We start from the raw sequence: 25874 nt of genomic DNA on the forward strand, positions 1-25874 counted from the left end.
AAGATCATGACCTGAGCCAAAGTCAGATGCTTAACCGACTGAGTCACCCAGGCGCCCCTTATTTATTTATTTTTAAATATTTATTTATTTTGAGAAAGAGAGAGAGCACAGTGCTCCAGCTCACACACAAACAACACAGGGGCAGAGAGAGGCAGACAGAGAATCCCAAGCAGACCACACTGTCAGCACAGAGCCCCTTGCGGGGCGCCATCTCATGAATTGTGACATCATGACCTGACCTGAAATCAGAATCCCCACACTTAACTTACTGAGCCATCCAGGCACCCCTTCTGGCTTCTTAAATATAAATATAAATATAAATATAAATATAAATATAAATATAAATATAAAATATAAATATAAATATAAATATAAATATAAATATAAATATACATAAACATAAACATAAACAAACATAAACATAAATAAATATAAATAGTGACCATCTGTCACCGACATGACTGAAGCCTCTTTTCAAAGTACTATAGTGTCTCACAAAGAGCCTAAATTCAATTACTGTCAAAAACTGAATTGAAAAACTGCATGTAACAGACAATTATTAAGCTCTTACTGCACAGAAACCCAGAGTTGGGTCTTTTTTTTCAGTAACCAATCTCTAGGATTTTAAAAAATACTTATATAAATAGGCTACTAAACCAAAAATTACATAGATAATCTTTATGCAAGGTGATTTTCTATTTTGTTATTCATTCTGGAGGCAATGATTTATTAACCTGGATAAAGATGCAATTACCAAAGTGTAATATATATATATATATATTTTTTTTTTTCACAAGTTCTAACAGGTTGAGTGAAAAAGGTTATCCAAAAAAAATATACTGGTGTTCCTTGTGGAAACAATCCCCTATGATACGATCTGATTTTTCCTGGACCTTGATTATTGCTGTCCTTGAAAGGACAACATTTTCTCTGCTCTCCGGGAACCGAGCTTAGTTCAAACTAAAATGTGAGGCAGCATAATTTTGGGGGGCGGGTTTGGAGGGTATGGAACAACTGACCCCTCTCTCCACGTTCCTTTCAAGATAGGAAACTACCTTTGCATCCCTTCGCTAATGATGGGCATCAAGTTTCAAAGAAGCGTCTGACCTGGGCCAGGGACACTGTCAGCTATCTTTGTAACTTTGAGAGGAAAGCAGGCGGCAGCTAAGCGTAGATGGACGGCTCTCGAGACCCGGAGGTAGTGGGTCAAATAGGACCAGAAGGGGAAGCCTTGCCCTCCTCCGGACTTTGTCCCTCCCAGATTTCCGAGCTGGCGAGCAGCAGCTCAGCACTGCAGCCCGAGCCAATTGTGAAAGGCTGAACGAAGCCCAGCCCAGCGGAAGGAAAGGTTTCAGAGTTGTTTGTTTCTCCCTGATAAAGGAGCCCTTCCTTGCTTTTGCTTTTATTCTCTCTGGTATTGGACGGAACAACCCTCCAGAAGCAATTTAGAGTGATTGGTGAAAGGAAACACACCAAAAGCTCGCAGCAACAAAAAGGATGAAATTCTTTCTGCAGTGTCTTCAGCTTCTGCCGTTACTGATCATCTTCAGCTTAGAGTCGCTTCTGAAGCTTTTCATTCCTAAGAAGAGAAAATCAGTTACTGGAGAAATCGTCCTGATTACTGGAGCTGGACACGGAATTGGGAGACTAACTGCCTATGAATTTGCCAAACTTAAAAGCAAACTGGTTCTGTGGGATATAAATAAGGTAATAGTGCTCACTCTGTTTTACTTTTTGGCACCTTTGATCTGTAGACAGGGATGCATTCTGTAGGCAACATCCCCTCCCTTCCAGCATCTCTATAAAGTAGGTAGAAAAAACTACTATTGGTATTTTATAGATTCATTAATGTGTTTATGATTACAGGATAAATGAACTTAGACAATATAGGATTCCCAGTTACTACCCATCATTAATTTGGCATTGTAAACAAATACTTCCTTTTGCCCTGAAAATAATTTGTAATCTCCTCCAAAGCCTGATTTCGCTGACCCTTCTATCTTAATCAGATGGGGAAAGTAATCGTTTTAAACTAGTCTATTAAAAGTAAGAGGTTTGCACCTGTTAAGAAAAAAAATCCTGGCCATTACTGAGATAAGTGGGTTTAAAAAGATAGCCAACAGAAAGCAACATTATTGGATCATAGCAGTTGCCAAAAGTAATTTTTAAAATTATCTTTTTGTTAAAAACGATATAAAAGAAAAAACTCTTTGAGGTGCCTGGCTGGCTCAGTCAGCAGAGCGTGTGCCTCTTGATCTCGGAGTCGTTGAGTTCAGGCATGAAACTCCACATCATGAGTGGAGTGGCAGAAACTCCACATCAGGCATAGAGTTTACTTTAAAAATAAAACGAAATAAAAAATTTAAAAGAAAGAAAAGAAAAAAAACCTCTTCAATGTACACAGTGTTTTACAAGAATAGGTGTAGGCTTAAGGAAGAGAGGAGGACTTTGAATCTAATCTTTTATTTGGCCAATGGTAGATGGCAGAGAGGTTTCCAGAAGGCACCTGAAGGCCTGAAATGCCATCCCTTACACGTTAGTCAGCACCCAGTGCTGTAAATAAGAATTTAGGGATTGCAAATTTAGATGAGAGTTCACCCAATGAGTGTGTGATTGAGATAGCAATCAACAAGCATTTTTTGAATATCTGTTGCATAGATTGTTAAGAACACAGTGCCAAACAGGACATAGGGTCCCCTGCCTTCAATCTCATAGGGAAAATAGACTTTAAATAATTATGTGCAATAAAAGATACAAACGAGGCCCAGTCCAATCTGATGTGGTCACTGGTGGTGAATGTCTGGCAGGTTGGTATGGTCAGACTCAGCAGAGCTCTCCACTTCTTCACAAGCTACCTTCTAACTTCATAGAGCTTTAGGTTCCTTTTCTGTAAAAGGAATAAAATAACAGTACTTGCCTTAAATTATACCAAGTAGCAGATATACCAAATAGCATGCACAAAGCATTTAGCAGTGTCTGGCACATGGTAAACACACATTAGTTCTTATTCACAAAGTGAAGTTTAAGCTACCATTGAAGAATTCAGGTATAAGTATTAGGTTACACATCTGTGTTAATGACTCCCAATGCCCTGTGCCCATTTGTACAATTTTTTTCTGCTTTGGAGTCAAGTGCTTTTATCCAACAAGTATTTATTGAGCACCTACTATCTGCCAGACACTGTTCTAATGCAGAACTGAGGACACAGCAGTGAGAAAAACACAAACCTTATGAACTAGGGACAATAAACAGGACATGCTGTATAATAAACTATGTAATTGCTGGATGGTGATAAGTACAAAGAAAAAGTGTGAAGGGGAGAGGGACTTTGTATGGTAGGTGGAGGACAGGGATCATGTTGATCTTATACACAAAACCTCACTGAGATGGAGATAGTTGAGTCAAGATCAGAAGAGGCTAAGGGTGCAGTGAGCCCCTCACCTGTCTCTGCAGAAAGGGATCAGCAAATGCAAAGCCTGGCACAGAGTGAGGGAAAGGAGAGAAGTAAAAGAAAAGTCTAGATCTGTGCTTTCCAACACAATGGTTAGTAATAGCTACTAGCCACTTGTGGCTGTTGAGCATTTGAAATGTGACTCATCTGAATTGTGACATAGGTGTAAATACACACAGGATTTCAAAGACAGTATGAAAAAAAGTATGTTGAATATCTTACAGCTTTTCTGTGGATTACATATTGAAATAGAATATTTCATTATAATAATAAATATTCCAAAATAATATTTTGGATTATTTTCAGTTAAATAAAACATATTACTAAATTAAATTTTATTTTCTCAGGTGTGGCTAGCAGAAACATTGAAATTAAGTACGTGGCTCACATTATATATTTTTATGAGACAGCGCTGGTCTAGAAACTTAAGTAGCAGCAGCTCCAGACCATAAAGTTTCCTGTAAACTATTGTTTGTGCTTTGGCTTTTCCTGGGAGAGCCAATGGAGGATTTTGAGACAGATTCTAGGCTGCTGGGGGGCAGGGAGAGCGGTTAGGAGACCCGCAGTAATCCAAGCAAGAGATGATGCTGGTTTTGTAGGCCAGAGAGGTAGTAAGGGAAGTGGCAGAAAATCAAGAATAATGTAGTATTTGTTAAATTTATTTCATTTAAATAAGCCTTCAACAATTTTGAGATTATATCCTTCATATATATATATGTATGTGTGTATATATATATATATATATATATATATATATATATATATAAAACTGTGTTAGTTTTAATGTCCTTATTTGGCCACATAAAAGATTGGCAGTCCAGGGTGCCTGGGTGGCTCAGTCGGGTAAGCGTCCGGTTTGGGCTCAGGTCATGGTCTGGAAGTTTGTGAGTTCAGGCCCCTTGTCTGGCTCTTCACTGCCGGCTCGGAGCCTGGAGCCTGCTTCGGATTCTTGTCTCCCTCTCTCTGCCCCACCCCTGCTTGTTCTCTCTCAAGAATACATAAACATTAAAATTAAAAAAAAAAAAAAAAAAGATTGGCAGTCCTGGTTCAGTATATACACCACAGTCCACTTCCCTTGAAATTTTGCATATTTTAAAATTATGAAAGTCTGAGAACCACTAAACCTGACTGGGGAGGAGAGTAGAGTGGAAATTTCAAGCAGTCCATCCAGGCAGCAGATCCTAGAGACTTCTGGGCTGGTGGCTCAGTGGAGAAGGAATGAAAAAAGAGAGTTTCAGATTGTTTTCAGAACAAGCAGGAAGCAGGGAGGGGCCAGATCAAATTCTTCCTCCAGGGTTCAAAGACAGATTGTCCCCAGAGATAATTTCTCAGATTAAGTCAAGCAGCAAGGTTAGCCAGGTCCAAAGATATCCTACTCAGGGCAGAAGTCTTCCATCTTCCTACTGGTCCTGAGGTCCATAAAAAAGGAGCATGAATTTCGGGAGGGATTAGTGGTGGCTTCAGCTTTCTTATTCTACTGAGACTCATGCCATGAATTCCTTATTGCTTAATGTAGATATTCTCACATTTCTTGACCATTCTCACCCCCATGCCTCATTAGATAAGTCTGTGAAGATAAATTTATAGAAAGTGCTGAGCACCTAGTTAGTATATACTCAAAGACTTTATCGAATGGAAAAGTGAATTAATGAATGGGAAAAAGCAATGGAAATAATCAGAAAAACTTATAGAAGTTTAGTAGTCTAGGTAATGAACAAAGAGTTTTAGTTGTAGGGATAGAAGACAAAGGATTAGTAAGGACTTAAAGGAGAGCCCAGGATTAAAAATTGAGAACTGAATCCAACATACTAAGGAAAAAGGTTAACACGGGAAATCTTGAAGAATGATGAGCAGTTCCACTGGGCTGAGAAAAATGTTAAGGATCTGCTTATTTTTTACTTCTCACCAAATGAATATGGAGGCTGTCTAAAATTTTTCCTGGCAGAATTTTAAACTTAAATTTCTTGCATTAAAAAAAAAACTTAAGAGACTCTTAAAAACTGAGAATAAACTGAGGGTTGATGGGGGGTGGGAGGGAGGGGAGGGTGGGTGAAGGGCATTGAGGAGGGCACCTGTTGGGATGAGCACTGGGTGTTGTATGGAAACCAATTTGACAATAAATTCCATATAAACAAATAAATAAATAAATAAATAAATAAATAAATAAATAAATAAAATCTTTTCTGGCATAGTTCAGAAGGTGTGGAGTGCCAACCTTGGCCCTAAGTGAGGAAGACCTGGGTGTTGTATGGAAACCAATTTGACAATAAATTCCATATAAATAAATAAATAAATAAATAAATAAATAAATAAAATCTTTTCTGGCATAGTTCAGAAGGTGTGGAGTGCCAACCTTGGCCCTAAGTGAGGAAGACCTGGGTGTTGTATGGAAACCAATTTGACAATAAATTCCAAATAAATAAATAAATAAATAAATAAATAAATAAATAAAATCTTTTCTGGCATAGTTCAGAAGGTGTGGAGTGCCAACCTTGGCCCTAAGTGAGGAAGACCAGGGAAGTAGGAAAAGTGTGACTGCCAGTGTAAAGGAAGGGCATATTTTCCAGCACCCACTCTGTGCATTGACAGAACCGACCAGTACTAAGCAAATCTCTGCAAATGAAATACATGGCAAATGGAGTTTAATTGCAAAATCTGTTCCAAATAAGAACCGAACTTTGTACAGACCCAAAGAATCAGTGCAATATACTTACTGAAACTTTTTTTTTTATAGTGGGAAAGTATGTATAACAAAAATTTCCGTTTAACCATTTTTAAGTGTTGAGTTTAGTTGTGTTAAGTACATTCACATCGTTATGAAATGACCTCTCCTGGCCATCTCCAGAACTTTTTCATCATTGCAAACTGAAACTTTGCACCCCTTAAACAATTGCTCCACAGCCTCCTCTCCCCCAGCCTTCGGCAACCACCGTTCAACTTCCTGTCACTGTGTATTTGACTATACTGGGTATCTCAAATAACTAGAATTTTGCAATATTTGTCCTTTTGTTTCTGGCTTGTTTCACTAAGCTTAATATCATCAAGGTTCATCTATGCTGTAGAATGTGTCAAATTTTTATACTTTTTTTTTTTTACTTTTTTTTTTAACATTTATTTTGAGACAGAGAGAGACAGAGCATGAACAGGGGAGGGGCAGAGAGAGAGGGAGACACAGAATCTGAAACAGGCTCCAGGCTCTGAGCTGTCAGCACAGAGCCTGACGCAGGGCTCGAACTCACGGACCGTGAGATCATGACCTGAGCCGAAGTCAGACGCTTAACCGACCAAGCCACCCAGGCTCCCCTCAAATTTTTATACTTTTGAAGGCTGAATAATATTCCATTTTGTGTGTATACTACATAAATGCAATATACTTTTTTTAATTTTATTTTTTTATTTCAAGTTTTTTTTACATTCCAGTTACTTAACTTATATGGTAAAATTGGTTTCAGGTGTAGAATTTAGTGATTCATCGCTCACATATAACACCCAGTGCTGGACACAAGTGCCCTCCTTAACGATCACCCAGTTAGCCCATCCCCCACCCACCTTCCCTCAGGCAACTCTCCATTTGTTCTCTGTAGCTAAGAGTAAAAAAGAGTCTCTTCTGGTTTGCTTACTCTCTTTTTTTTTTCTTTCCCTTCCCCTACATTCATCTGTTTTGTTTCTTGAATTCCACATATGAGTGAAATCATATGATATTTGTCTTTCTCTGACCTATTTCACTTAGTATAATACACTCAAGCTCCATCCACTTCGTTGTAAATGGCAATATTTCATTCTTTTTCATGGCTGAGTAATGAAATCTACTTTTAAAGGAAAGAGCCAAAAGCTGCCTGTTTGGTACAGGAGGGCAACATAAAGTTTCAGTGTCCCTTGGGGAGTAAGGGCTCCTCTCCAGAGTATACAACAGTTTGTGTGAGAGATTTCAGTAAAAGGGAAAATACTCTATTTCCTTTTATTGCCACAGTTAATTAAGTTCAGTGAGCAAACTGCACATTCTTTCCATAGCTCTCCAGATTTGGGTTTTCTGCAAGAGTAATTGCAGGTTACTAGCAAATTCACAACACTAGTATTCTGTTCTACCATTCTTTCTGTGGGTAAATGTAGTAAGTCCATCCACTTGTGGGTTAGCTGACAATAATTTCTTGGCTTGCAGTGTTCACAGACTAAAACTCAATCCAAGGTATTATTTGAGACATTCTTCAAAATAAAAAGAAGCTACAAAATTGGTAAAGGCAAACCAACAAGCAAAAATGGAAACAAAAAAAAGGGAAAAACAAAACAACTCTATGGTCTGATCCTGAATTTAAGTGACAAAATCAGTGCTCCACATTGGGCTCATCATTCCGTTTCTCAAATCTGCTCATGACCTCCATCTGACTTGTTGCAACACCTTGTTGCGAGTTACATAAACTAAAAAGCAAGGACTTCAGCTTTGGTTCTTCCCACCTTCCTCATCCAGTCACCAAGTCCTGCTGATTTTACCTCCTAAAGATATATTTTAAGGCTCATTCTCTTCTCTGCATTCTTTCTAGTAGTGCCACAATTAAACTTGTATCATCTCTTGGCTGAATCATTGGAACTGCCTACTAATTTTTCTCTCTTCCTGCAGTGTTGACCCCTAAAATCTGTCTTCCATGCTTTAGTAAGAGTAATCAGTAAAATACTGACTATATGACATGTAATACTAACTATATTATAACAAATCTGAGTCCATAATTTAATCAGTGGCTCCCCACTGAGTTTTTGGATAAAACTTAGTATATCATACAATGCCCTTTAATCTGGACTCCTGCTGGCCTTGAGCTTTATGACTCAGCAACACCAGCCTGCTGATATTTTTTCCCACTGGACCTTTCTCCTATCCATCCCTTTGTTTACACTCTGCCCGGCATGCCTTTTTCCTTCTCTTTACCTGGCTGTTCTACTCACCCTTAAGATCCAACTCTGGTACCTCTTCTTCTAGAATTGTATTGCATGTCCCTCCTTTGTTGTGTTCCCATAACTCTCTGTATATTGTTCTGTTATTATGCTTACCACAATGCATTAATGCGAACCATATGACACTGCCCTTATTCAGTCCTTTATTCTGACACTAACAATTTCATATGTCCCACCTAAGTCTTATTTTAGGTTTCTTTCTACTACACTGTGAGCTGGCTAAGGTCCATTCTCTGTCTCCTTCATATTTGTGTCCACCAGGTTCTTCCAAGCACCGTGATTAAAAATTAAAATGTTAAAGGAATGAGTGAATGAGTGGATGAATGAACTGTAATTAACCCTTTATCTATTTATTTTGCAGCCGGAAATGTACATGAATAGTTTTTTAGTGACATAAAAAAAAAAAAGCTTAATGTTATTTTTTAAAATCTTGAAATGGAATACATACATGCATATATTCACAAAGTATGTAAAATCCATGACTACAAAACTAGTATTTTAAGATTTTTTTTTTGTTTATTTTTGAGAGAGACACCTAGTGCAAGCAGGAGGAGGGACGGAGAGAGAGAGAGACAGAGACAGAGAGAGAAAGAGAGAGAGAGAGAGAGAGGGAGACACAGAATCCTAAGCAGGCTACAGGCTCTGAGCTGTCAGCACAGAGCCAGATGCAGGGCTTGAACTCATAAACCACGAGATCATGACCTAAGATGAAGTTGGACACTTAACCAGCTGAGCCACTCAGGTGTCCAAGATTTTTATGTTCCTTAAAAAAGGTTGCTTTAAGTTCAGTTCAGAATAAAAGGAGCTAGTCAAAGTAGTGAGAGCAAAGTGTACCTGCATCCCTGCCAAAAATGCGTTCAGTTAAATTATTGCCAAATGCTAGTTCAAACAACCTGACTATCCTTCATTATTTTCAGTTGTTGATATAGGTTCATGTTATTTATTTTGTTCTCTTTTTTTTGTTGTTGCCTTTCCTAGCATGGAATTGAGGACACAGCTGCGGAATGCAGGAGACTGGGTGCGAAGGCTCATGCCTTTGTGGTAGACTGCAGTAATCGAGAAGATATTTACAGCTCTGCAAAGAAGGTGAAATTTTACATTTGGTTAGGATCGTATCATGTCAGAGCTAGGAGGGATTCTGGAGGTGACCTCGTCATGATGCAGACAAAGTAGCAGAAGTTTTGTGACTTGCCCAAGGTTGGGCAGCCAGCTCGTGGCAGACCCAGAACTAGAATCTAGAACTGAGGTTCCCAGACTTTGGTGTGTTCTGGAATCTTCCAGAGAGCTTTTTAAAAAATAGATACCCCAAAGGTTTCTTTCAGTAAATCAAGGGCTGGATGCAGGAAGCTGCATGTATAATACCTTACACACCCACACCTCACCCATCTAATTCTGCTACAGGTAAATTCTTGGATGACACTGCGAAACACTGGCAGGGTCTTCTGACACCCAAAGAACTGAGTCAGGGAGTTAGGATAAATTTAATTGCTTATCAGGCTTTGATCATAGATAGATAGATTTCTATAAAGCATTATTTGCTTTTTCTGTATATAACTGAGATATGCTATGTATATATATCATGGAGTTTCACTCTGAACACATTCGTACATATACTTGTTAACTAAATACTACGATAGTAAGAAGAATCAGTAGAATTACCTGGTCAAATTCCTTAAAATACACATTCCTGGACCTCACCCCCAGATAATCTGATTTCAGCACAGTATAAAGATTCTGATTCGAGCAGCTTTGAGAACCTCTTTGTTTAGGGAATTTTAGTTTGAGGACATTTTGAACTTCTATTCTTGAATTGTAATCTTTTATTTCAAACTGATGCCTCTATTACTGGTGAAGCCTGAGCTCAGACAAAAGAATAAGTGAAAATTACCCCGGCTAGTGGTGGGAAATAACTTTCCTGGAAGGGGGTACAGTAAGAGCAGGGCCTGTAGGTAAGAAACGTCTGCACTTAACTGTTTTACTTAAAATTAACAATGGTTTTCCTTCATAGAGACCTACATGCTTCCGGTTAATACTAGGTGTATCACTGCAAGTTTCTTAATCCCTCTGTGCCTACGTTTTCTCAATTATAAAATGGGGATCACAGCAGCACCTACCTCAGGGTTGTTAGGAGAATTAAGTGAATTAATGACGTAAAGTTTTTATATCAGTGCCTGGCACACAGTAATCACTTCTAGACTCATCTTGGAATAAGCTGTTCTGGAAAAGATAATTTCATTATTTTAACCTATTCCATGTGTTTTAACCATGCTGTTTTTTTTTTTTTTACTGAAATTGCTCAAGGATAAACTATATGCTTAAACAGAATATACACAATGGCATGTGATTATCAGATATTCTGAAGTTGTTTTGATGTGGTTATTTTAGTATCAGAACATTTTTATGTCACCTGACCGTTTAAACTCATGACTTTCTTTCTTTTTTATTTTTTAAAAATTTTAAGTTTGTTCATCTTAGAGAGAAAGACAGAGAAAGAGCATGCGCATAAGCGGGGGAGGGGCAGAGAGAGAGGGAGACAGAATCTGAAGCAGGCTCTGAGCTGTGGACGTAGAGCCCAACACAGGGCTCAAACCCACGAAGTGTGAGATCATGCCCTGAGCTGAAGTCAGATGCTTAACCTACAGCCACCCAGACTCCCCATGGCTTGCTTCCATTATTGAGCCATTATTGAGAAATGTGCAAACCAGACATTCACACTGTGGGGAGACAATAGATGCAGATGGGGAACTCAAGTATGAAGGAAGGGACAAGTGTGTCTGGGTAAATGCTTTGACAGTGTAAAAGAATCAAAGTCCTGTTACTTTGAAGGCGTTATAGCAGCTCCATCATTTCAACCACATACATGTCCTGTTTTTTTCAATATCTTAGGGGCATTATTCTGAACAACAGTTTTCATTTTGTGCTAGAGATGTGGGTATACGTACCAATAGTGTTGATCAAAGGCCAAATACCTTAGCTTGACACTTTAATAATTTAAATACAAACTGATGAAATTCATTTCTGTCTGACAAGCCTTCAGCAGTTGGCACATCATGTCCTGCTGGGTTGCTGATGGGTATTCCACCTCCTGGCTTCCTTTCTGTTTGAGGTTTGAGGTTTGAGGCTTGTCTTGGGCTCTGAGGTCAGAAGATCTGGGAGAGTCTCAGCTCCATGTGACCTTTAGTAGCCATGTGATCTAGGGCAAGAAACAGGCATTCAGTGTTTCATGTTCCTCCTCTCTAAAGTAAGTGTACCAGGAGTTGCAGGCTCATAGAATTATTGTGAGAATTAAATGAGATAAATAATGAAATCGTGCAAAATGCATAGCACAATAAAAGTCTTTAATAGGCTATTTGTCACGTCCTCCTCAGTCCCCCAGCACACTGCAACACTATCTAATAATGGTAACTCCTAACAGAAGTTAGCTTTTATTTAGAACACAATGTATAACAGAATGCATTGTAACTCTAGGGTCCAACTACCAAGAAGCTTAGTCACTCAAAGAAGCGTAAAAATATCAGATAAGATATTCTTTTGTTGCCAGCCCATAGGCCAGCTGCCACCAGGGGAAGATAGTTGGTGAACAATAGAATGGAGTGACAGACCACAAAAATAAAGCAAGAGAAGGCGTGACTAGCTTAATGGTATAATCAGTTTTACATAGTTTCTTATATAGTCCCTGCATTTGCCAATTAATTTTTTTTTTGCTTACCCTTTGAAGTAGTATTTAAAAAATAAATGCTAGGGTTTTGTCACCGGTTTTGTTTTTATTTGCCAGATGCCTCTCGGGTATAATAAATAGAGCAAAGTCAAGAGACTAAATTGCAGAAGAAAATTTCTACCTGCCAGACTTCCAGGTCTAGCTGTTTTGAAATTAAGTAGCTAAGATTAAAAAGTTCTTTTTTCCATTTTGGCACATAGATCACAAAACTACTCTTTTTTTCACATCTGATGTAAAAATCACATAGTTCTTTAATGATCCTTGCATGCAAACCCTCGTTTGTAACTCTTAATGATGCAGGTATTTGTCTTATTTTTAAAGGTGAAAGCAGAAATTGGAGATGTTAGTATTTTAGTAAATAATGCTGGTGTAGTCTACACATCGGATTTGTTTGCTACACAAGACCCTCAGATTGAAAAGACTTTTGAAGTTAATATACTTGCACATTTCTGGGTAGGTATGACTTCTTTTACAAGAACATTCCCTTTTGTAAAACCCAAAGACTATGTTTAAAGTGGAGCTTTCAGTAGACATAAAAATGTGTCAAATCAATACTGAAGTTTTCTCCAGGCACTAAGGATAACATCATACAAAGAGGTCATTTTTGAGGGTGCCTGGCTGGTGCCATCAGAAGAGCATGAAACTCTTGATCTCAGAGTCATGAGTTCGAGCTCCATGTTGGACGTAGAGATTACTAAAAAAAATAAAGAAACTTTAAAAAAAAAAACAAGTCAATTTTCTTTTATTTTTTAAAAATTTTTTAGTGTTTATTCATTTTTGAGAGAGAAGGGGGGAGGGACAGAGAGAGAGGGAGACACAGAATCTGAAGCGGGCTCCAGGCCCCAGGCTCCCAGCTATTAGCACAGAGCCTGACATGGGGCTCGGACCCATGAACGGCCAGATCATGACCTGAGCCAAAGTCGGGTGCTCAACCAACTGAGCCACCCAGGTGCCCCCCAAAGAAGTCAATTTTCTTTCTTCCCTTTTTTTTTAATGTTTATTTATTTTTGAGAGAGAGAGAGAGAGAGAGAGAGAGAGAGAGAGAGAGAGACTGAGCATGAGTGGGGGAAGGGCAGAGAGAGAGAGGGAGACACAGTCTCCAAAGCAGGCTCCAGGCTCCAAGCTGTCAGCCCAGAGCCTGTCATGGGGCTCGAACCATGAGATATGACCTGAGCCAAAGTCGGAAGCTCAACCGACTGAGTCACACAGGTGCACCCAAACAGTCAATTTTCATGCTGTGGTCAAATCTCATCAACCATTTTCCCTCCCCGCCCCTTAAAAATATTAATAATAATAATTAATTAATAATAAACTTCAGCTGTTATATATGTTTTAATTTTGAACTGGATTCTTAAAAAAAAATTAAAAACAAAAATAAACTAGATTCTCACATCTCTATGTGATCTTATTTATGAAAGAAGGAATTAGAGATAATCCAAGTCCTCTTCTGTGGTTCTGTTAAAAGTGAGCCCAGTTTGCTTTTCAGATTCTCAGGAGACTCAGGCCTTGAGTATTTTCTGGCCCCAAAGCTGCAAACTTTATTATAAATCTCACCACTCAAGGTCTATAGATTATATATATAGAGAGAGAAAAAAAAAAAAAGAATTTCTGAAGAGGCTGAAAATTGCCCAAATAGCCCATTCCTTAAAGGGCCTCTCAAAGGTTTCTTGGATGTCAGTTTGGGAAGCATAATCTCAAAAGAATGTTGGAGTTGGTAAAAATGCAGTATTATCTTATGTCAGTATTTCCAAGTTATTGACCTATGTCTTTGTATTTTTATAACTTACAAGTTTGCCTGTCTTTCTGCCTCTGTTAGAATGTAGGGCATTGCCTTAATTGTTTTTGAATCCTCATCACATAATAGGTGCTCAGTAAATATTTATTGCATTCGGTGACTACTAGAAGATTGCTGTTCACTTCAGTATTTTGGTAAATGACATAACCAAACTATTTGCTAACAATTTCACATTGCATATAAATTCTTTTGATAACTGTAGATTATTATATCTATTCAATATATGAAATGATAGAAAGTATCAGTGACAAAAGGTAAAGAGAGGACCAGGGCATATTAGAAGTTCACAATTTAAGTGAAATGGATTCTTAAAGTTTTCAGTATCCATTGCCTTGCTTAATTAGTTTTTCTAATCCAGGCATCCTATCCATTTGCCTCATGTGGCCACATTTGGCAGTTAATCTAAATTTTTTTTTCTTTTATACTAGGAAAATGTTAATAAAGTATAGCTTTGTCTGGAAATCTTCCCAATAGGTCTACAAAATCAGAAATAACAATATACCATTGTCTCTTAATCAACACTATTTCTAGACTACAAAAGCATTTCTTCCAATGATGATGAAGAATAATCATGGCCATATTGTCACTGTGGCTTCAGCAGCTGGGCATACTGGGGTCCCCTTCTTACTGGCATATTGGTAAGTCAGGATGTGGTTCCTTAATTTGTTCCTATGCTTGTATGTGATTTCTTACCCTAATGAAAACTACTGTTAATGATGATAAACTTGAAATTGCCGAAATAGTCAGTTGCACAGTCTCTTGTACAATAGCTTTATCAATCATTAATCCCCTCCAGGCTGACCATTCTAGAGGTGGCTGCAGGGAAATTGTCCAATTAGAAGGCAGCTCTTAAAGCAGTTCTCATCCCTTGTAGGAGCAAGAAATTATACAACAAGAGTAATCTTTTTGTACCATGAATAAAAGTTAATAATTTTTAATAAAGTAACTTTGTGGAAACAAAGTAGTATAAAGAGAAAGTATAATCCAGGATTTTAAATGTTGTAAACATCTAAATAGTGGAATTGTTGTAAAAAAAAACTATAATAGTTATCCATTTAAAAATCCCTGCCATTGTAATAACTGAAGAACTTAACTATCACAAGCAGGGAACAGTAATGGTGTGCTCCACTGTATACTGTAAAAACAATTCTTTGCAATATAGTGAGGCCACCATAGCCAACAGGAACCTACGAGTTGCACACACCCCAACAGTGCTTGGCCAATTTCTAGAAACAACAGATATAGTTGTATGCGTATAAATATATAAACACAGGCATGGGTGGGTATCTTGTTTTTATATAATATCTACACGTGTATACATACGTATGTATGCATATATATAAAAGATATATATCTTGCATTTAAAAGTTTGCAAGGTGGGAATGCAAGCTGGTGCAGCCATTTGAAAACAGTAAGGAGGTTCCTCAAAAAATTAAAAATAGAACTACCCTACAACCCAGCAATTGCACTACTAGGTATTTATCCAAGGGACATATGCACCCCAATGTTTATAGCAGCACTATCAACAGTAGCCAAAGTATGGAAAGAGCCCAAATGTTCATCGATGGATGAATGGATAAAGAAGAAGTGGTATATATTTACAATGGAGTATTACTCAGCAATCAAAAAGAATGAAATCTTGCCATTTGTAACTACGTGGATGGAACTGGAAGGTATGATGCTAAGCGAAATTAGAGAAAGACAAATATATGACTTCACTCATATGAGGACTTTAAGAGATAAAACAGATGAACATAAGATAAAGGAACACAAAAATAATAAAAAAAACAGTGAGGGGGACAAAACAAAAGAGACTCTTAAATATGGTGAACAAACAGAGGATTACTGGAGGGGTTGTGGGAGGGGGATGGGCTAAATGGGCAAGGGGCATTAAGGAATCTACTCCTGAAATCATTGTTGTGCTATATGCTAACTAATTTGGATGTGAATTTAAAAAAATAAAATTAAAAAAAAGAAAAATATGATAAGATGGTCCACAGTAATTAACTCATATATATTAGTATTTCCCAATATGTGAAGGCAAAGGCAGATATATCTACTGAAAATGCCCAAGGAACAGCTTGAACTTTTTAGGTAGGTTAACCAATGAAGAAACTTATATTCTATAATTAAAACAGAATCAACTTTTATCCAGAGAATGCAGTAATTTAGCCTTAATGACTGACGTTTGACAGGGGAGACCAAGGTCATTCTAAGACATCTGATTCTTAAGTTGCACTCTACAATCTTTCCACAAAACTCATCTCCCATAGGAAACCAAATCAAATCATTATTTGATATGCCTTAAGGTTACTAAAGATGAGGAGAATAAATTGTTTTAGTGTCTAGACATTTTCCTTTAACAAAAGTTGCTAATATCCTGGTCAGAAACCATGCCTAATTATGTGTTCTCTACTGCACTTGGACCTCAATACCTGTTAAGTAACAACAGCAACAAGAGGGGTGTGTGGTTCCCAGCCTCATCCCTAGACTGTTGCAAAACTCCTCTGTCACATGGTATGCATAAGCTAAGACTTCCCCATCCAATCCAAAAGGAAATAGTCCAGAAACAATTCAGTTATCTTTTACCTGAGGGTCCCGTATACTGTGGGTATAGTAAGTAATTCATGAATGTTTATTTTCCTTGAAAAGTCAAGATGAGCTTCCTGTGCTTCTGTTTATCTGTTTTGTTTTGTTTTTACTATTTGATCTCTCATGAACAGTTCATTGTAGCTTTATCCAGAAGCCATTGAAATGAGAGTTATCTAATTATCTTTGAACTTTACTGCAGTGGCAGAAATCATTCTAAGTATTGTAATTTGTGTATTACATATCTTAGTGACGTTAAAGATGGAATTTATTTTCTAATGTGACCTTGTGGCATGTACTATAATCCCCAAAAGCCTGTAACTATCTTTCTAATATGGCACAAAAAAGTATATAGACACTCATTAAATCTGGAATTATGTGAAAAAAATAAATAAAAGTTTGCAAGGATATATACCAAGCCATTTTACTCGAACCACACCTAGAGAGTGGTTATTCTTTGGTAATGACAAGTAATTTTATTTTGTTCATCTATATTTTCTGTCTTCCTTTCCTTCCCTTCCCTCCCTTTTCCTTTCCTTTCCTTTCTTAACATGTATTTGTTTTCTAATAGTTTCTAAAATGGGGTGCCTGGGTGGCTCGGTTGGTTGAATGTTTGACTTTTGTTTTTGGCTTAGGTCAAGATCTTACATTTCATGAGTTTAAACCCTACATTGGACCCTGCACTGGTAATGGGAAGCCTGCTTGGGATTCTCTCTCTCTCTCTCTCTCTCTCTCTCTCTCTCTCTCTCTCTCTCTCTCTCCCTCCCTCCCCTTCCCCACTTACTCTCTCCATCTCCCTTGAAATGAATAAATAAACTTAAAACATTTTTTTATGAACATAGACTTGGATTGAGTTTTTGGGTTTTGGGGGAGTTTTGTTTGTTTTTTAAGATGAAATAGCTGTTGAAGCAGTTACAGAACAGATGTGTGATGCAGATCATGTATTGTCTCTTTCAAACCCAGTTTAGGTTAGGTGATTGTCCCCTGGCCATCAAAGGCTCACATCATTTGGCATTGTTTTCCTTGATGAAAGCTAGCTGCAGGTGTTGCTACTCAGCTACTACACGAACTTCTACTCTCTGCCAGATTCTTAGTCCCCAGGCATTGAGGTAACCCAAGAGAATCAGAGGATCCAACAGGGCTGTGAATGCCCTGTCATGCTTCCTCCTCGTTGCCATGGTAAATACTGTAACTCTCTTGATTCTAATTTGATTCTACTCCACTGAATGTTTAGCTATGAAAACCAAGAGAGAACATGTTCTGTATGAGAAACTATTGATAGTGCTTTCAGCAGAAGTAAAAGTTCTCATCAAGTGCTGTCAAAGCAGGAACGACACACACAGTTTGTGCGCAGATTGCACACTACACAATTCTAGGGGGCACTGTGCATATTCGGGTCCCCTTAAACTTAAAAAATCTTCCAGGAGATGGCAGCAAAGTAGCTTTAGAAGAGGAGCAGGTTTTTCTGACTCACACAAAGGTACCCTTTGGGCTAGAAATAGAAATGTGCTGTGACTGTCTGGATGTATATATGACTGAACCCAAAAGGCCTGTATATAAACTTGTAAGATTCTGGCAGGTGGGTGTGAGGACCTCACCCTGCGGCTGCCCAAGACAAACCTCCAGGTTCCCTTACTTGTTAAATCTGCCACTTGGCAATCTGGAGTGGCCTGCCTCTTTCTTTGCTCTCTCCCCGCCCTCTGTGTGCAGGGGAGGGGTGGGGGCAGTTTCAGATCTTGCCCAAGGAGCTCCAGAGGAGATTGCAAACCAACAACCCCCACAGTGCTTCAGCTTCCTTTTTGGTAAATGGGGATCATAGTAATACCTATTTCACAGAGTTGTTGCGAGGAGCAAATGCAGTTAATACATCGGAAAAACTGAGGACAGTGCCTGACATGTAGTAATCAATTTTATGTGCGATTATTTTTGTGTGGTTTTTCAAGTTAAGATTTACATTTTTCTTTCTGTTTTTTAAATTTTTTTTAATGTTTATTTATTTCTGAGACAGAGAGAGACAGAACATGAGTGGGGGAGGGGCAGAGAGAGAGGGGGACACAGAATCCAAAGCAGGCTCCAGGCTCTGAGCTGGCAGCACAGAGCCCGACGTGGGGCTCGAACTCACGGGCCGGGAGATCATGACCTGAGCCAAAGTTGGATGCTTAACTGACTGAGCCACCCAGGCACCCCAAGATTTACATTTTTCATGAGTAAATATAGCCATCTATCTTTTAAGCCTTCAGTATATGTCTAAGGTTTAAAAGAAACAAGTTGAAAGAGAACTTTGCATAGCTTTGTATTTTCCAAAGCACAGGTTAATTGGCAAGAATTTACAGCTACTCTGTGTAATTGCTAATAAATATAGACTTAGAGAAAAATAATCTAGTAATTGATGGCACTGAGTTGCATATTTTAAAATGGTTAAAATGGCAAATTTTATGTTATGTATATTGTCACACAATTAAAAAAGATTGTTCAATGTTTATTCACTTTTTGAGAGAAAGAAATAGAGAGTGGGGGGGTGGGGCGGGTGCTGAGAGAGAGGGAGACACAGAATCCGAAGCAGGCTCCAGGCTCTAAGCGGTCAGCACAGAGCCTGATGTGGGGCTTGAACCCACGAACCATGGGATGATAACCTGAACCGGAGTCAGTCACTTAACCGACTAAACCACCCAAGCACCCGTATTTTCACATAATTTTTAAAAATCAGTAATGTAATATTCCAAAAACCACTGAATTATACACTTCAAGTGGGAGAATTATATGATACATGAATTTATTTCTCAATAAAGCTGATTTAAAAAGAAAAAAAAACCTAACTGGAAAAGTAATGTCTGCTTAAAATATTATTAATTTGCCTCTCTTGGCAAATGAAGGAGCTGTGACAGTAAGAATTGCTTTGCATTTTGATTTATTTATTTGACAAATATTTTTTGAGCAGCTATTATAAGCCAAGCACTGTGGTAGGCCCTGGGGATTCCTTGGAAACCAAAATAGTCACAGAGCTTATAGTACAAGTTTGAGGGACAGACATTAAAAAAAAAAAAAAATTCACCCAAACAAGTATTTAATCACAAATCCAAAACAGGCTGTCATGTAAAACTGAAGATTACTACATAATGGAACTAATTTAGACTAGGGGTCAGGAAAGACCTCTTTGAGGAAGTGAAGCAGAGTCTGAAAGGGAAAATGGGACTTGTCCAGGAGAATTTACCCAGGAATTCCCTGGATGTATTAAATAATTAACAGGCAGGGGCGCCTGGGTGGCGCAGTCGGTTGAGCGTCCGACTTCAACCAGGTCACGATCTCGCGGTCCGTGAGTTCGAGCCCCGCGTCAGGCTCTGGGCTGATGGCTCGGAGCCTGGAGCCTGTTTCCGATTCTGTGTCTCTCTCTCTCTCTGCCCCTCCCCTGTTCATGCTCTGTCTCTCTCTGTCCCAAAGGTAAATAAACGTTGAAAAAAAAAATTAAAAAAAAAATAATTAATAGGCTATGGAGACATTAAATCTTATGGAAACAGCAACAACAAAAACCAACGCTTTACCAGTTTTCCCAGCAAGACCTTTAAACCCACTCAGTTCTCGCTCCAATAAGTGTTCTGGGTCAATGCTTCTTAGACTTTAATGCCTATAAATTTACCTGAGGATCCATAATGCACATTCTGATTTGGTAGGTCTGGGCTGGACCCTGAGACTCAGCTGATGGCCATGAGGCTCGGCGAAGGACCACACTTAACTAAAGAAAACAGACATCTGAATTCAATAGATACCACAGCTTTCTCTAATTATCTTCTGGCCTCTCTGTTTATTTCCAGTTCAAGCAAATTTGCTGCTGTCGGATTTCATAGAGCTTTGACTGAAGAACTGGCTGCCTTAGAAAGAACTGGAATCAAAACAACATGTCTCTGCCCTAATTTCATAAATACTGGCTTCATCAAAAACGCAAGTACCAGGTAAGTTGAGACAGAAATGAAGACGACAAAAGCATTGGTGATTGCTATGAATATCAGCCATTCTGTGGGTTTTCTTAAATATTTTAATCCTTAAAACACCTGACATTCAATTCCCTTAGCTCATCTCAATTTCAGCTCCTGTAGATTGTGGGAAAGCAGGTGAGGCAAAGAGAAGGGGAGAATATATGTAAACATAAATATGAGGAACTCAGATGAACTTGGTAATCCTCCTTTTTTTCTTTTCCTGAGCAGTGGTTTTCTGACTTAAGTATACATACCTTTCACCAGGAATGCTTGGGAACCATGTAGAGGTCCGACTCCCAGAGATGTTGATTGCTTGTGTTTAGCTAGGAGAGGGTAGTGGTGGGGAAGGGGCCTTGGGACTCTGTTTAACAAGCATCATCGGTAATCTAGAGATTATCCTCCATAGTGAGCACTAGTCTTTACTTAGTTAAAAAATAAAACTATATAGCTCAGCAACCGACTTCAGCTTAGGTCATGATCTTATGGTTTGTGAGTTGAAACCCCATATTGGGCTCTCTGCTGTCAGTTCAGAGACCTCTTTGTTCGGATCCTCTACCTCTCTGTCTGCTCCTCCCCTGTGTGCACTCTCTCTCTCTCAAAAATAAATAAACATTTTTTAAAAACTTATAAAACTATAAAGGATAAGCTCTGGGGTTAGTTTTTTTTTTTTTAAAGTTTATCTTGAGGGGCGCCTGGGTGGCGCAGTCGGTTAAGCGTCCGACTTCAGCCAGGTCACGATCTCGCGGTCCGTGAGTTCGAGCCCCGCGTCAGGCTCTGGGCTGATGGCTCAGAGCCTGGAGCCTGTTTCTGATTCTGTGTCTCCCTCTCTCTCTGCCCCTCCCCCGTTCATGCTCTGTCTCTCTCTGTCGTAAAAATAAATAAACGTTGAAAAAAAAAAAAAAATAAAGTTTATCTTGAGAGAGACAGAGACAGCACAAGTGAGGATGGGCAGAGAGTGAGAGAGAGAATCTCAAGCAGTCTCCGAGCTGCCATCGTAGAGCCTGATGTGGGGCTCAAACCCATGAGGCTGTGAGATCATGACTTGAGCTGAAACCGAGAGTTGGATGTTAACCATTTGAGCCACCCAGGTGCCCCAGAGGTTAATTTTTAATGTTTCTTTTCTTTGGGAGTAGTTTTAATGTCTTTGTAACATGATGCATAAACTTTAAAAAATTCCAACATATAGAAAAATACGAATAAGTAAGAAAGTTTATTTTTAAATTGCCTTGAAACCTTCTATCTACTGCAAACTACTCAACATTTTGATGAACATCCTTCCAGACATCTCTCCATGTATACCTTAAATGTCTAAATTATATGTAACTGGCATATATTACATGTGGGGTTCTGAAAACTGTAGGTAAACTACTTATTTCCCTCAGCCTTATGTCATGGACATCATTTCATGTCAGTAAAGACAGAACTTTATCATAAATTGTGTTGGTTACTTAGTCTGAACATTAGTATCTACTAGTAATTTTTACTCTGGCACAGCTGCAATGAACACCCTAGTGATGAAGTTTTGGGGTGATGGGGGGTTCGTAAGGTCCAGAGTTGCCGGCCAAGAAAGAATTCTTGAAGACGTTTTTGGTGCCAAACTAGTGATTTTATTAAAGCATGGGGACAGGACCCATGAGCAGGAATAGCTGCATGGGGTTGTGACAGGTAACTCATTGTATACCCTCAGGTTGGGGCAGAGTCAAGGATAGAGTAAGTCTCTAAGGTATTTTGGAAGCAAGGTTTTTAGGACCTTGAGTGGCTAGCTGTTCCTAGGGAAACACCACTTATTACCATTTAATAAAACCCCAGTCATGAGACTCTTCAGATGTATATTGTGGGGGGGCATAAACTTGGAGGATGATTGACAACATATATCTTGGGGCAGTTGAGATAAAGGAAGTAGACTTACAGGATCCTCAAGGTTGTGACAGTGTTAAGCCAAGGTCTTTTGCCCCTAGCAAACTGTCATCATCCAGGCAGCTGAGCCCCTATAGAGGGAGGTCACTCTGCTGGTTTGAAGGACTTGTCACTGGGCTGTAGGCAGTAAGGGAATTTAGTTTTTCATTTGTCTTTGTTTCCCACATCACCATGGCAGTTTTCTTTGTTCTTCGGTAGCCAGGAGTGTCTGAGGAATATCACACACATTCCACCTGGGGGGTGGGGGGAGTGGGTATGTGTGTGCCAGCCTGTATTTTGCCCTCATCTTGCCCCAAGCTCCCTCATCACTAATGCGCACATATTTTCACATTTTGGTGGTGTCTCCTTCAGGTAGATTTTAGAAGAGGGATTACTGGGTCAAAGGGGGTACACATTCTAAATATTCGTACGTGCTGCCAAACTGCCCCGGAAGTGTTTCACCAATCTGCACCTGTACCCACGGGGCAGGAAGAGCGCCACCGCTTTTCTACTTCCTCAGCAGCCTGCCTTCTGGTGATGTTCTGCCCTTTCCATACAGGAAGGATCATCTTTGTTTCCTGATGACCTAGTAGCTACATTAAAGTGTTTTCTTATGTTTTTTTGGTAGTAGGGCTTCTTTCCTTCTATTTTTTTTTTAGGTTTATTTATTTATTTTCAGAGAGACACAGCACACACACAAGGGGGGGTGCAGAGAGAGAGTGTGTGCGAGAGAGAGAGAGAGAGAGAATCTCAGGCAGGCTCCCCACTGTCAGTGCAGAGCCCATGAACTGTGAGATCATGACCTAAGCCATAAGCAAGAGTTGGATGCTTAACCAACTGAGCCACCCAGGTGCCCCTTTTTAAATTTTATTTAAATGTTTCTTTTTTGGTAGTTTGACTTCTTTTTTTTTAAATTTTTTTAAATGTCCATTTATTTATTTTGAGAGAGAGAGACTGTGAAAGCAAGGGAGGGGCAGAAAGGGGAAGGTGGAAAGAATCCTACGCAGGTTCTGTGCTGTCAGCACAGAGCCTGACACAGGGCTCGATCCCACAAGCCATGAGATCATGACCTGAGCTGAAATCTAGAGTTGAATACCCAGCTGACTGAGCCACCCAGGCACCCCAGTAGTTTGACTTCTTTTGTCAATTGCCTGTTTCATGACCTCTGCTCACCTTTTCTATTGAGCTATAGAGTTTTAAATTAATATCTATAGGTTCATTGTACATTCAAGATACTATCTTATATGTCATACACATTGCATATATTTTCCCCAGTTTGCTATTTGCCTTTCAACTTCTTTTTATTTAGTTTTACATTAAAACTTCTCAGTTTATTTTCCATCATGGCCTATAGGTTTGGCGAGATATTTATAAAGGTCTTTTTCAGCCCAAGCTTATAAAAATACCCACCTATATTTATTTCTCCAGTACTTTTATGGTTGGATTTTCACATTTGGAGCTTTGCTCCACACAAATTTACTTTAAGAAATAAGGTCATGGTAGGGGCACCTGGGTGACTCAGTTGGTTGAGCCTCTGACTCTTGATTTCAGCTCAGGTCATGATCCCAGGGTCATGAGATCGATCGAGCCCTGTGTCCCTGCTTGGGATTTTCTCTCTCTCTCTCTCTCCCTCTCTCTCTCTTTCTCTCTCTCTCTGCCTGTCTCCTCTGCTTGCATGTTCTCGCCCTCCTTCTAAAATTAAAAAAAAAAAAGTCACCGTATAGCTTGTTTTTCCCAAATAGTTAATGAATTATTTTGCATTATTTATTAAATAATACATCATTTCCTTCACTACTTTGAAATGTTATCTTTATAGTAAATCTGCATACATACTGGGATCTATCATGCTGATAAGATTCAATTTTTATTTATTTATTTTTTAATGTATGTTTAGTTTTGAGAGAGACAGAGTGTGAGTGGGGGAGGGGCAGCAAGAGAGGGAGACATAGAATCTGAAGCAGGTTCCAGGCTCTGAGCTGTCAGCATAGAGCCCTACATGGGGCCTGAACTCACAAACCACAAGATCATGACCTGAGCTGAAGTCGAACGCTTAACCAACTGAGCCACCCAGGTGCCCCTAAGATTCAATTTTTAAATTTCATTTTGCCTCTTTCCCCCAATTCATCTGCCTTTGGTAAAAATATATTATAAATTAATGAAGAATATTCAATGTGGCACTTTGGGAAAATATCAGGTTCTATTTAAATACATCTTAATGTAAATATGTCTACCCACAGTTATAGAGTAGAAAGCCAACATCAAGCAGAAATTTGGTAGCTGTGCAAAGATCTGATGCCCTACAAAGAATCTATCAAATTGTCCTAAAAGTCCATTTTTAAGATACAATTTTGTTAGAAAACAAAAGCATATTTATTTCAGAAGACCTAGTGTTTAAACTCATCTGTATTAATCAAATAAACCCTAATTGGACTCTGAAGAGAAAACAAAAGATGAATTATTTCAGGGTCCTGAGGAGTGGAACTGACCAGAAATAGAAAGAGGATAAAACTTCACTAAACTGTCAAACAAGTACTGTATGATCTCACTTAAGTGTGGAATCTAAAAAAGCTGGACTCATAAAAACACAGTAAAATGGTGGTTACCAGGAGTGGGGGAATTGAGGAGATAATTGTTTCAGGATATAAGCTTGCAACCAGTAAGTTAACTCCTGGAGTTCTAATGTGCAGCATAGTGATTATAGGCAGCAATATTGTATTATAAACATCAAAGTTGCTAAGAGGCTAGATCTTAATTGTTCCCATCACACACAAAAAATAACCATGTGATATGATAGAGGTGTTAGCTAATTCCACAGTGATAATCATATTGCAATATATAATTGTATCAAATCAACACATTGTACACCTTAAACTTACATGTGATATGTGATGTGTCAATCATATCTCAATAGAACAAATAAATTTTTTTAAGAGTTCATTAAAATTAAAAGGGAGTGTCACAGAGAGTAGTACCATCCTCAAGGGTAAGATTTGCCAATTTCCTCCATTATTTAATTATTTTCAGGGGGAAAACTCTCTTTGGATCCTAATATAATATTTTGAGTCAACTTTTTCACTCAGACTGCCTTTCAGCAGTTAAAAACAGGTACCATATTTTTATAAAATTATAATTGGGTTTTTTAACCTTGCCCCCAGGACAAGGCTACATAAACTAACGTTCCTTGTGGGCAAGAGTGCCCTCTCTGGCAAAGCTCTACTAGTGACAATTAAAAAAATAATTGGGGGAAATAAATAAATAATAATTGGGAAGCTTGCTATGGGGGGAAAAGGATAAATCGAAGTTGGCAGGAGTCTAGACCAATCACAGGAATATAACCTGGTTTAGCAAGGGTCTGGGTCTTGGTCCCTGCCACATGAACCCCTTTGAAGATAAACTGATACTGGAGTAGATACCAACGGTGAAGTTGGTTTTAATCTGGAAATTTAGTGCTAATTAGAAGACAGATCTTACTCTATATTGTGGACACTAAATAAAATTTGTAATTTTCTT

General features: G+C 38.8%; 1 protein-coding gene across 1 annotated transcript in view; it reads left to right on the top strand.

Annotated features, from left to right (window-relative positions):
• Nucleotides 1–1341: 1341 nt before the first annotated feature.
• HSD17B11 (hydroxysteroid 17-beta dehydrogenase 11) overlaps nt 1342–25874 on the top strand; it is a 35451-nt gene continuing 10918 nt past the window's right edge. Inside the window, exons 1-5 of the mRNA XM_040478793.1 lie at nt 1342–1707; nt 9374–9481; nt 12435–12566; nt 14440–14546; nt 20307–20444. Of these exons, the coding sequence (XP_040334727.1) occupies nt 1498–1707; nt 9374–9481; nt 12435–12566; nt 14440–14546; nt 20307–20444 (695 nt within the window). The 5' untranslated portion in view covers nt 1342–1497. The remainder of the gene's footprint in view (nt 1708–9373; nt 9482–12434; nt 12567–14439; nt 14547–20306; nt 20445–25874) is intronic.

The sequence above is a fragment of the Herpailurus yagouaroundi genome, unplaced genomic scaffold (genome assembly GCF_014898765.1).
Source record: "Herpailurus yagouaroundi ecotype Mexico unplaced genomic scaffold, PumYag 28, whole genome shotgun sequence".
Lineage (NCBI taxonomy): Eukaryota > Metazoa > Chordata > Mammalia > Carnivora > Felidae > Herpailurus > Herpailurus yagouaroundi.